Source organism: Citrus clementina, unplaced genomic scaffold (assembly GCF_000493195.1).
Source record: "Citrus clementina cultivar Clemenules unplaced genomic scaffold, Citrus_clementina_v1.0 scaffold_3, whole genome shotgun sequence".
In the NCBI taxonomy this organism is placed as follows: domain Eukaryota; kingdom Viridiplantae; phylum Streptophyta; class Magnoliopsida; order Sapindales; family Rutaceae; genus Citrus; species Citrus x clementina.
Genome location: NW_006262339.1, coordinates 25484262 through 25497676, shown reverse-complemented (window position 1 = coordinate 25497676; position 13415 = coordinate 25484262). Strand labels below are relative to the sequence as shown.

At 44.7% G+C, this 13415-nt stretch overlaps 1 protein-coding gene across 2 annotated transcripts; it reads left to right on the top strand.

Annotated features, from left to right (window-relative positions):
- The first annotated feature begins 212 nt into the window (after positions 1–212).
- On the top strand, positions 213–6538 carry LOC18046249 (putative disease resistance RPP13-like protein 1). Of its 2 annotated transcripts, XM_024189391.1 has the most exons (6): positions 213–4686; positions 4858–4936; positions 5167–5250; positions 5365–5633; positions 5738–5872; positions 5959–6538. In XM_024189391.1, exon 1 carries the CDS (start codon positions 279–281, stop codon positions 4641–4643), a length of 4365 nt encoding a protein of 1454 aa, XP_024045159.1. In that variant the 5' UTR covers positions 213–278; the 3' UTR covers positions 4644–4686; positions 4858–4936; positions 5167–5250; positions 5365–5633; positions 5738–5872; positions 5959–6538. The 2 variants fall into 2 exon arrangements, with proteins under 2 accessions (XP_024045159.1, XP_024045160.1); XM_024189392.1 differs by lacking the exons at positions 5738–5872; positions 5959–6538 and having other exon boundaries at positions 5343–5365.
- Positions 6539–13415: the final 6877 nt, after the last annotated feature.

Sequence of the window (13415 nt, the reverse complement as noted above, 5' to 3'; positions counted from 1 at the left end):
ATTATAATCCTTTGGAGCTTGAAGACTGTTTGGTGGAGTCCACACGGGACACGGCTGGACAAGAGTAACATTGAAAGTGTTACTCCATTATTAATTGATGTAGGCCCGCTGTTGGAGTCCTTGATTTAGAGTCTTTGCAGGTTTTTGATGTTTTATTTCCATTTTCATGTCCATTCGCTAAATCCTGTTCTCTTTTTCTTCAATCAATCCAGTTTGATCCCTTCTTATTCTTCTTTCTTGGACACCGATTCCTTTCTCTCCGGCGAACGAACGAAACCATGGCAGAGCTCTTACTCTCTGCTTTCCTTGATGTGCTGTTTGATAGATTGGCTTCCCCTGATTTGTTCAACTTTATCCGTCAACTTCAAGGCGGGGTATCTTCAGAGCTCAGAAAGTGGGAAAGAAAACTGAAGATGATTCAGGCCGTGCTCCGCGATGCAGAGGAGAAGCAACTGACGGACGAGGCTGTAAAGATGTGGTTGGACGATCTCCAAGACTTGGCTTGTGATGCTGAGGACATTCTTGATGAGTTTGCTACTCAAGCTTTGGAACACAAGTTGATGGCGGAAGGCCTTGATCAGCCTGGCTCTAGTAGTAAGGTCCGCAACTTGGTCCCCGCAGCATGTTTCCGTTGTTTCAGTCCAATTACCACCGTGAAGTTCAACTTCAGTATGCGGTCCAAGATCAAAGAGATCACCAGCCGCTTGGAAGAACTCTGTAAACAAAGAATTGAACTTGGATTGCAATTGATTCCTGGAGGGACTTCCTCAACTGCTGCTGCTCAGCGAAGACCACCCAGTTCAAGTGTCCCAACAGAACCTGTCGTATTTGGGAGAGAGGAAGATAAGACCAAAATACTTGAAATGGTATTGACTGATACCGCAGCTGATCATGCTAACTTTGCCGTAATACCCATCGTCGGCATGGGTGGGATCGGAAAAACAACCCTTGCTAGGGAGGTCTACAATGACAAGGCCGTTGAAGATTCCGGTAAGTTTGATGTAAAAGCATGGGTTTGTGTCTCCGATGACTTCGATGTTTTGAGCATCTCAAAGGCGCTTCTCGAGTCAATCACCTCGGCAACTTGTGATCTCAAGACTGTAGATGAAGTGCAGGTTCAACTGAAAAAAGCAGTGGACGGAAAAAGATTCTTGCTGGTCTTAGATGATGTTTGGAACGAGGACTACAGCTTGTGGGTAGATTTAAAAGCTCCATTCTTGGCTGCTGCACCAAATAGTAAGATGATTATCACCACACGGAATTCACATGTTGCATCTACAATGGGACCCATTGATCATTATTACCTCGAGCATCTGTTAGACGATGATTGCTGGTCTATTTTCAAAACGCACGCATTTGAGGGTAGAGATCATAATGCACTTGAAATCTCAGAATCATTCCGCAAGAAAGTTGTTGGCAAATGTGGAGGCTTGCCCCTTGCGGCAAAAACACTCGGGGGCCTTCTACGTACTACTACGTACGATATGTGGGACGACATATTGGATAGCAAAATATGGGATTTACCTCGTCAAAGTAGCATCCTCCCTGTGTTAAGATTGAGTTACCACCATCTTCCGTCTCATTTGAAAAGATGTTTTGCCTATTGTGCGATTTTTCCCAAAGATTTTGAATTCGATGAGAAGGAGCTGGTTTTCTTGTGGATTGCTGGGGGTATTATTCGACAGTCAAGCAACAATGAGCAGCTGAAAGATTTGGGCAGCCAGTGCTTTCATGATCTAGTTTCAAGGTCAATTTTTCAACGAACAGGCTTTGGCAGTTCTAAATTTGCAATGCACGACCTAGTCCATGATCTCGCTCAGCTAGTTTCTGGAGAAACCATTTTCAGGTTAGAGGAGGACAATTCGTCATCAAGAAGATTTGAAAGGGTCCGCCATTCTTCTTATGCATGTGGCGAGTTGGATGGTAGAAATAAGTTCAAGGTTTTCTATGAAATTGAACATCTGCGAACATTCTTGCCATTACACAAAACAGATTACATTATTACTTGTTACATAACTAGCATGGTGTTATATGATTTGTTGCCAAAGTTCAAAAAGTTGAGGGTGCTATCTTTGCAAGGATACTATATTGGCGAGTTACCTATTCCATTTGAAGATTTGAGGCTTTTAAGGTACCTCAACCTTGCTGACACTGACATAAGAAGTTTACCCGAGTCATCATGCTCACTGTTGAACTTGGAAATCTTGATTTTAAGAAATTGTAGTAGTTTGATAAAGCTGCCGTCGAAAATAAGGAGGTTGATCAATTTATGTCATCTTGATATAAGAGGGGCAATTTTACTGAAGGAGATGCCATTTGGAATGAAGGAGCTCAAGAATCTTCAAACATTATCTAATTTCGTCGTGGGCAAGGGTGGTGAAACTGCATCTGGTTTGGAAGATTTGAAAATTTTAAAATTTCTCAGTGGTGAACTATGTATTTCAGGATTACAAAATGTGAATGATTCAAAGAATGCAAGAGAAGCTGCGTTATGTGAGAAGCTGAATCTAGAAGCATTGTCGCTAGAATGGGGATCCCAATTTGACAATTCAAGAGATGAAGTAGCAGAAGAGCAAGTACTTGGCGTACTACAACCTCATAAATTTGTTAAAGAGCTCACAATCAAGCGCTATGGGGGAGCGAGATTTCCGCTTTGGATAGGAGATCCATTGTTCTCTAAGATGAATGTCCTTGAATTAGATGACTGTTGGAATTGCACATCGTTGCCATCGCTTGGGTTGTTGAGTTCACTTAGAGACCTCACCATTAAGAGGATGACGAACCTAAAAAGCATAGGTTGCGAGTTTTTTGGCAAATGTTTCTCAGAGCCTTTTCAATCGTTGGAGATTCTAAGTTTTGAGTATTTGCCAGAATGGGAGCGCTGGGACACTAACGTCGACAGAAATGAGCACGTTGAAATATTTCCTCGCCTTCAGAAACTTTCCATTGTTGAATGTCCCGAACTCTCTGGAAAAGTGCCAGAGCTTCTGCCCTCCTTGAAAACACTTCTTGTTAGTAAATGTCAAAAGTTGAAATTTTCATTGTCAAGCTATCCGATGCTCTGCAGATTAGAAGCTGATGAGTGCAAAGAGCTGCTGTGCAGAACTCCGATTGATTCTAAATTAATAAAGTCTATGACTATTTCAAATAGTTCATTAGACATAAATGGATGTGAGGGGATGCTTCACGCTAGTCGGACAAGCTCTTCACTGTTACAAACCGAGACAATTTCAAATGCTTTGGAGTTTGGAAAATTATTCAAACCAGAATTTCAGGTATTAGAAACTTTGGTAGTTGGCAATTCTAGAGAGCTCAAGTCATGGAGGCCGTATGGAGGTTTTCGAATGCTTTTTAAACCACCAGAAGAGCTAATTATGTTTGCTTGCCCTGATGAGGTATCAATTGAAGAAAGTTGCATAAGTCTTGTTTCGTTTCCAGAGATCAGTTTTTTCCCAAGAAATCTGCGGTATCTCATAATTTCCGAGATCTCAACATTAAGATCCTTACCTGAGGAAATTGTGGACAACAATTCACGACTTGAAAGCTTGTATATCGGATATTGTGATTCTCTCAAATTCGTCACAAAAGGGAAGTTACCTTCATCTCTTAAAAGTCTTCAGATAGAGAATTGCAAGAACTTACAGCACTTGGTCGATGGTGAACATGATGCTTCTGCTGTTGCTTCTTCTTCGTCATTTTTTATCAGTTATTGTCATTCTCTAACATTTGTTGCGAGGCAGAAGCTACCGTCATGTATTAAAAGCCTTGAGATAAACTGCTGTAAGAATTTGCAGTGTTTGGTGGATGATGAAGAGGATGCACCTTCTTCTTCACTTTCATCAGTGACGTTGGAAAGCCTGCAGATAAGGGATTGCCCTCAGCTCACCTGTTTATCATCGGGAATCCACCTACTTGAGGCGCTTGAAGACCTCCACATTCGTAATTGTCCAAAGCTGGAGTCAATACCCGAGGGCCTGCACAAGTTACGGAGCATTTATATAAAGAAGTGTCCAAGTCTTGTTTCCTTGGCAGAAAAAGGGCTTCCCAACACCATTTCACATGTAACCATTTCCTATTTTGAGAAGCTTGATGCCCTGCCCAATGGCATGCACAAACTCCAATCTCTTCAATATTTAAAAATAAAGGAATGTCCTAGTATTTTATCGTTCTCAGAAGAAGGTTTTCCAACAAATCTAAAACTAATTAGAATTGGAGGTGGAGTTGATGCGAAAATGTATAAGGCAGTCATCCAGTGGGGATTGCACAGGCTTACATCTCTTATAGGCCTCTCAATTGAAGAATGTCATGATGCAGAGTCCTTTCCTGACGAAGAGATGAGAATGATGCTGCCCGCCTCTCTAACTTTTTTGATCCTTAGGAGATTGTCGAAATTGAAATACCTTTCTTCAATGGGTTTTCAGAGCCTCACCTCTCTTGAACATCTATTGATTGAAGATTGCCCAAATCTGACATCATTTCCAGAGGTGGGCCTTCCATCCTCACTTTTGAGCTTAGAAATAAAAAATTGTCCAAAGCTGAGAAAACAGTGCAAAAGGGATAGAGGAAAAGAGTGGTCCAAGATTGCTCGCATTCCTTGCGTTAAGATAGATGACAAATTCATATACGATCCAGAGGCAGAGTAGATTTTGTTACTTCATACATTTCTGACCGCTCTAACAAAACGAGGTCAGTTGTAGCAAAGAGATATCAAAATCATTTTGAAAATACTTCTTATTCATTTTCATATATCAGAATCAGATACTAGGTTGAGACAATTTGTACATGATTTCCTTTCCTTTTTCTCCTTTCTTTTTCATCCTACTTAAGAACGCCAACATGGCTTGTACTTTGATGCAGTGACGTGTTCGTAGAAAAGAGATAGTAGCATCACCAATGTATCAGAAGAATATAAGCAGACAATAGTACCCTTGATGAGGTAAAAAATTCATGATCCTCACCGGTTAACTTCTATTAGTTGTTTCTTGAAAAGCACAACTAGTGTGTGATTTACAATTTATTGTTAGTCTTAGTATCTGATGTACTTTTTCTCCAGAATTTAGAGTATCTACTATATTATATGTTGTCAGTTGGAGTATCTGACGTACAACTTGCATTTTACTCGTTTTCCTTAGTTTGCTTATGAAATAAGATTTAAGAGGTTTGCAGGAGCATCTGAAGGGGGTTAATAAAACTAGACAACATGGGAGGTTTCGCTTGCTGCCAAGTCTTCAATCTTTACTACACAATCCTGTGAGTACTTGAAATTGATGCATTATGCCTGAAATTACAATAAAGACTGCAATTCTCATGCAGCGAAATGATTTGTTGTTGCAAGACTTTAGATTGATAAGACTTACCCCACAGGCTTATTGGATGTTGCAACACGCCAAAATCCAGTGAGAACTTTGCCTCTACAGAGCCAAGAGCCGGTTTGCATTAATGACAATTTCGACAAGGGAAATCACACCATCAATCTGAACTTCGAGACCGTTCAGATCAATCATCCATTTCATCAACTGTGAATGTCATGACGGTGGCCAGTGCAGGAAACAAAGGATGTGTCATAATAAATTAAGAACATGAGAAGCATGAGGGGAGATTCGATTACATACAGGCTTTTGGAACTTTTGCTGGTGAGTGGTAATTAACGAAATTTGTGAGCTTATTCAAATTTCAATATTTTTCCTGTTTTGGATAAAGTTGGTGCTGAGTTTGCTAAATCTGTGTTTTCTTTTAGATGATAAATTCATTTTGCTTTTGGAATGGACTGAAGGCAGGCTGGGATATGTGGCATAACAAGTTAGCCTTTTGGTCCTGGTGATATGATATTTGTAATTTTCAGATAAAAGGTTACGGACTCATGGCGATGATGGTAAGACGTCCACTAATACTTTCTTCCAATTCAATTGCCTTCTTTCTTGAGTAGCATGCTAGTTAATTTGCCTCTGTTTGGTGCAGGATTATTTCTAGAAATGGAGTTATGAAAACAAATCGATGCTGTGTTGGAATGGAAGAGAATGAATGTCCTGCAGCACCTTTGACCAAAGATGGCTTGGGGTTTGAACTTTGAAGAAACATCACAACGGGCAGAATGAAAAACATCGAGATTGACATTGAGACAACAAGATCACCGTTTCATGAACTTTGATGCTAATCCAAGTCCCTGGAAAGAGGACGTATACCAACACCAGAATGAGATTTCAAAAAATCCATGATCCTCCCCTGATAACTCGGTCATTGCTTTACGAGCATGTTTGCTGATGCAAAGCTTCATCCGTTGAAGACTTACGCTGCAGGCTTGACGGATGCTGTCTGAATTCCGGTAGGAAATAAGAACTTTGGCTGCCTCTGCAGCACCATGTTCTAATTTTGCATTCATCCATCCATATTAGACTAATGTCATCAACTTTGAAATGTTGCAAATGCTATAATGGCTGCTTTCTCTGCTTAAAGACGATATATGTTGTCATCCTCCTGCTCTCTATAGTATAATTCAAAGTATGAGAGCTTGCACTGTAAGATTATGTCACATTTGACCCAATCATACGTGATTAATTTATTAAAGTTTTCTCTTCGATCAATCAGACAGATTCAGATCTTTTTATCTTTTATGATTATGTGAGTAACTTCTGTTGAGTAATGAAAAGTATCAACTCAGCTATGTCCTCATCTCTCACCCTGAGGCGAATCTCCCCAGCTGAATGGCACGAGCAGAGTCCTGGTAAAACATCGTGTACGGGCATGTGCCAACTAGAAACGAGCACTGACCAGAGATATGTACCGACCAGATGCTCATCACCCAAAGAAAGAGCACACGATCTCACGAAATCGTGACAAGTTCGCTATGCCGCGAATCGCTGGGAAGAACATGCCATCCCACGTTTACCCATGATTCGGTGGTTGGAGACCCATGAGGGTCTGCCATCACTCGAAAATGGAGGGCATGAAGAATACGCAGGAAACGTGGGATGATGGCTATAAGAAGCCAAGAGACCGATGAAGAAAAGGATGAAAAAGTGGAGAGAAAATGAAAAACTCTGCCAAATTGAAATCCTGACTCATTTTTACAAAGATCTTCGATACAGATTGTGCCAAAAATACTGTATTCAGTTTACTCGCTTAAATTATACACTTTACCCGTAAATATCTTGTTCTAACTTAAGCATGGGAGGGTTTACGCCGGTAAAACCACCGGCGTCTCTGACTTGTTTCTGTGAGCGCAAGCTTGGAAAGGAGAGAAAGGGTGATTCGGGTCCCAGGGACACGGGCAGTTGCTAGAGCAAGGAGAGTACAACCTTCCCTTCGTGGACAACACAAACGTTGGTGGAATGATCAGGTCGGGCAAAGGACGACCAGATTTCAACATCAACAACTTCTGTCTGCGTGACCAATATTACGAAGAGCTTAAATTCTTCCACAAATTTTCTTGATTAGGATGCTTTCAAACAGGGGTGAGAAAACGAAGATCCTCTGTTACTGCTTATCCACAAATGCTTAAAATTTTTCTTAATTTAGATTAAGAAAAACGAAATAACTCTTCGCAATACAGCATGTATGGCGAGTATTTCATCCTTTCCAGCAGAAGGCCTTCTCTTGAAGAATGTGTTGGTGGGATATGCTTCGACGAAGACCAACAGTGATGAGCAGACATCTGGTAATAGTGTTCCTCGAGAAGGAGCAGGAACATCCGGCTCATCCACGAGCACGTCATCCACGAGGCCAATCTCCTGTTGGAAGCATAAGCCCATTCCTTCTACATTCCTGCTAAGGGTTGAGTCGAGGAGACCCGGTCAACGACAGTTGGTGAGGCGTGCTCTCCAGTCCGAGAATCAAGGCACTAAGTCCATCTCCATTTGCCCACAAGGGTAATAATGGGGCATCCACATCCGAGGGTGGGGAGAATAATGGGCGTGGACTCCGGAAGACCGGGATTCAGAGGAAGCCTATAAAAAGATAGCCAACGAAGGTAAAAGGGTTAGCAATTTTGAGAATATAACAAAGATAAAAGCAAGCTCTAAAGAATAGAAATAACGGAAAAGCCATAAGATTTGTGGCAAGCGTTCCCAGAACCTTCATATTTGACTTAAGCATCGGAGGGTTTACACCGGGAAAACAACCGGCGTGCTCTGACTTATTTCTGTGGACGCAGGAATATTTGAAGAAGAAAGCATACGATGAGAGATCCTGATCGAGGTGAAGTTGATCGAACAGATATCCTGGTCGAAGCAAGAGGGCAACCAGAATCTCGCATCAACATTTTGGCACCGTCTGTGGGGAACTGAGCAAAAAGCTTCTGTTGATAGCAAGAAGAGAAGTGAAGCAAGTGAAAAGCAATGGAGACAGGAGGAAGTAATGCACAAGGGGGTGATATGAGGCTTAATGATTCTGTGACGCTGAGGGAGATAGCCAGTGAAGCGCGGGAAAAAGCCATGTTCGACCGGATGGAACGGATGGAAAAGCAGATGGAGACCCTGACAACCATCCTGCATGAGCTGCGGAGTGAACGAAGAGTAACCCAGGAGGAAAGGGTGAGAGGTGGTGGAGTGGCACCAGGTCCCGATAGTACGAGGAGAAGTCAAACACCGGGAGATTTGGTGGTGAGAGAGGTAACATACCTCTGCGGGGAGAATTTCATAGAGAGGAAGAGCCACCCCCGGCAAGACAGATTTTTGACGAGGACGACGGGGTGGCGAATGCAGAGGAAACAGAGTTGAGGCAACACTTGCATGATGTAGAGCAAGAGCGGGATCAAGTTGCAGCACGTGACCTTGGTCGTGCAGTGCAGCTGGAGGAGGAAGTGCGCAGGCTAGCGCAGATAATTGACGACATGCAAGGAAGGAGCAGAGCTCCTGGTTGGAGGATAATGCTGGATGGAGAATCACCGCTCGCAGCAGAGATCATGAGGGCAGTTATTCCGAGAGATTTCCGCCTCCCAGACCTTAGATATTCGGGACGAACTGATCCGCTGGTGCACATAGAGCGCTTCAACGACATAACTGGGGTACAAGGATTATCTCAATCCCAAAGGTGCAGGGTGTTCCAACTATCCCTGGAGGGACGTGCACGAGAGTGGTACAGGAAACTTCCTCGGGGGAGCATTAAAACCTTCGAGCAGATGTGCCAGGAATTTACAGAACAGTTTCGTGGGGCAATGGCACCAGAAGATGACATGATGGAGTTGAAAAACATGAAGCAGGGGGAACAAGAAACACTTCAGGAATTCATCAAGAGGTTTCACCGTGCTGTCCTTGATTTGGGAGCCTTCAACCATCCTCAGGCATTAAGGTGACTGAAAGAAGGGGTGAAGATAGGAAGACTGTGGTACAATTTGAGAAACCCAGTTATTCAGACGTACGCAGCCGCATACGAGCAGGCTAAGAGGGACATTGATATTGAAGAGGAAAAGGCAGTACGGATCAAGACAGACCAGTTAGAAGGGTTGGGGAAGAAAGAGAAGAAAGCATTGCCAGGGAATGGGCCGATCAGGAGGAGGGACCATCAGGCCTCAGGTAGTGGAGCAGGAGGTCGGGTAACTACTTACCAGCCTCATCAGAGGCCACCACAGTATCAGCGCAGCAGGGCGCAACCTCCTCGTTCCCCAGCTAGGGAGCCTTGGAGAAGGCATGACTCGGCATACGGTGGTCTTCATCAACACTCCCACGGTAGCCGAGGGGGCAGACCAGAAGTGCTGCCACCGCCTCCAACTCAGAACGGAGCAAATAGAGAAAGGGCAGTGCACCTGATCGACCAGAACCAGGACTATAGGCGGTATACTTCCTTGAAGATATCCCTGGACGAGGTGTACGAGGCCATAAAGGATCAAGGGTTGCTATACCTCCCTGCCCCAATAACAAAGCTACCCAGCATGAGGGATAGGGAACGCTATTGTAAGTTCCATGGCACTCATGGCCACACCACAGCAGATTGCAGGGATCTCAAGACCCAGGTTGAAGATTTGGTGAGAAATCGGTATCTGGACGAGTTTATAGATGGGACCTTCCCAATGGTAGCCTCGACAAGCGAAGGGAAGCAGAGTGACAGGAACTTGAGGCGCGAGCAGCCTGCAGTAAGGGTGATAGTTGGGGGCCCAACATTGGCCGGAGATTCCAACAGGTCGAGGAAGAATTATGCTAGATACGCCATGACCAGCAAAGATGTATTCTTTAACACCCCAGCAGCCAAACGCGCAAGAGTCAGACAAGTGCCAATCATGTGGACAGATGAGGATGAAGAAGGGATTCTATACCCCCACGAGGATGCTTTGGTCATCAAGGCCACTGTTGCCAGCAAGAAGTTTGACAGGATACTGGTTGACACATGGAGCTCAGTTGATGTGTTGTTTAAGTCAACCCTGGAGGAGATGGGAATAGCAGACCTGAAATTGGATTACACCAATACCTCCTTGAAGAGGTTTGGAGGAGGAAAGTTGGTCCCTCTAGGTGTGGTCGAGCTGCCTATCACGATTGGGAGCTCCCCGACAGAAAGGACAATGATACTGGACTTTGTGGTAGTAGATGAGGAAGGTCCTTACCAGATGATCCTAGGCCGGCCATTTCTGAGGATGAGCAAAGCGGTGCTGTCCAACCATTATCTGGCTCTCAAGTACCGGGTAAATGGGGTAGTTGGAGTGGTACGAGGAGACCAGAGGATCGCAAGAAGCTACTACTCCTCGGCAGCAAGGGAAGCAATGCAGATAACATCGCTTGATATCCGAGTGGAAAACAAGAATGGCAAATAAGAACCTGTAGAGGATCTGGAGACAGTAAGCCTGGGACCAAAGAATCCGGGAAAGACGATCAGAATCGGGTCAAAACTTAAGGAAGAGCAAAAGCAGGAGTTGGTGAAATGCTTACAGGCTCATGCAGACGTGTTTGCTTGGACACATGAAGACATGCCAGGGATTGATCCTGAGGTAGCATGTATAAGCTGGCAATAAAGAAAGGTACTCGGGCAGTAAGGCAGAAGAGGAGGTGCTTCAACCAGGAGAGGTATGAGGCTATAAATGGCGAGGTGGAAAAGCTCTTGAGAGCAGGATTCATTCGGGAAGTCAATTATCCCGAGTGGATATCGAATGTGGTGTTGGTAAAGAAGGCGAATGGCAAGTGGAAGATGTGTGTGGATTTTACATATCTCAATAAAGCATGCCCGAAAGACAGCTTCCCTTTGCTAAAAATCGACCAGCTAGTAGATTCAACAGCTGGGCACGGTCTGCTGAGCTTCATGGACGCGTTCTCGGGATATAACCAAATCCCTATGTACGAGCAGGATGAGGAGAGCACTGCTTTTATCACTAACTAGGGTTTATTCTGTTATAGGGTAATGCCATTTGGTCTCAAAAATGCTGGGGCCACCTATCAGAGGCTGGTGAATAAGGTCTTTAAGCCGTTGATCGGGAAAACTATGGAGGTGTACGTGGATGACATGATCACCAAGTCCAAAGTCCCGAAGGAACATGTCGGACACCTCGAGGAGACATTCGGGCTTTTGAGGAAGTATAAAATGAAACTCAACCCGGAGAAGTGTGCTTTTGGGGTCGAGTCAGGGAAATTCCTTAGATTCATGGTGAGCCATAGGGGAATTGAAGCAAACCCCGAGAAAATCCAGGCGATCGTGCAGATGAGCTCTCCTCGTAGCCTGAAGGAGATGCAGAGCCTCACGGGGAGGTTGGCGGCATTGAGCAGATTCATATCCAAGGCTACAGATAAGTGTCAGCCGTTCTTTCAAGTGATAAGGAGGGGAAAGAAAACAGAATGGACTCCAGAATGCGAGGAAGCCTTCCAGAACTTGAAGCAATACTTGCAGCAAGCACCTCTGCTGTCCACACCGAGGGATGGGGACAAGTTGTTTCTGTATTTGGCAATATCAGATCGGGCCACAAGTTATGTTCTGGTGAGAGAGGAAAAAGGGGTTCAATATCCGATATACTACACCAGCAAGGCCCTGCTCGACGCTGAGACCAGATACCCACCGTTGGAAAAATGGGCACTTGCCCTTGTGGTTGCTGCTCAGAAGCTGAGGCCATACTTCCAAGCATTCCCAGTCTCGGTAATAACACAAGCCAGACGCCTCTGGTCGGCTCGTCAAGTGGGCTGTAGAGCTGAGCGAGTTCGACATAGACTACAAACCCCGAGCAGCGATAAAGGCTCAGGCAATGGCCGATTTCGTAGCAGAATTCACAGAGCCCGAAGTATGTTTGGACCAACGAGAGGTAGCTACAGACAGTGGCGAAGCCCATGGCAAATGTCTGTAGATGGGTCATCAGGGGAGCAGGGATCAGGAGCAGGGATCAGGAGCAGGGATTGTCTTGGAAGGACCGGAGGGGGAGCAGATCTCTTATGCTGTAAAGTTAGAATTCGCAGCCACAAATAACCAGGCAGAGTATGAAGCCTTGATAGCAAGTTTGGAATTGGCTAAGGCCATGAAAGCAGACAGAGTAAAGATCAGAACTGATTCCCAGCTGGTTGCAAATCATGTCAGCGAAAGATTTCAACCAAGAGAGGAGAAGATGGAGCAGTACCTGAAGATAGTCAGGCAGATGATGGAGAAATTTAAAGCAGTGGAGGTGGTACAAATCCCCAGAGAGCAGAATAGTCGAGCAGATATTTTGGCCAGGATGGCAGAGGTAGCAGACCCAAAAATGCCAAAGTCGATCCCTTTGGAGGTGAAGTCCAGCCCGAGCATCGAACAGAATTTAGGGGTGCTACGGATAGAACAAAAATGCTCGTGGATGGACCCAATAATTTCGTACCTTAGAGACGGGGTATTACCACCAGATAAGCTGCGAGCTCGGAAGGTTAGAGCCCAGGCCTCGAGATACGCAATGATTGATGGGGTACTGTATCGGTGAGGATATACACTACCTTTCCTTCGATGTCTGGATGAGGACGACACGGATTACGTACTGAGAGAAGTACATGAAGGGATTTGCGGAAATCATTCTGGTGGGAGGTCCCTGGCCCACAAGGTTCTAAGACAGGGATATTTCTGGCCGATAATGCACCAGGATGCGCAAGGGAAGACCAGGAGCTGTGTAAGCTGCCAAAGTTTTGCAAGTTTCTCCAACCAACCACCAGAGAAGCTCACCTCCATGGCCTCCCCTTGGCCATTTGCTCAATGGGGAATTGATCTGATCGGCCCGTTGCCAAAGGGACGAGGAGCAGCAACGCATGCAATAGTTGCTATAGACTACTTCACGAAGTGGATAGAGGTAGAAGCCCTTAGCAGGATCACAGAGAAGAAAACAACAGACTTTGTGTGGAGAAACCTGGTCTGTCGATACAGGATCCCTTATGCCTTGATAACGGATAATGGTAGGCAGTTCGATAATCACAGCTTCAGGGATTTCTGCCAGAACCTCGGGATAGAGTTGAAGTATTGCTCGCCTGCTCACCCTCAATCTAACGGACAAGTAGAAG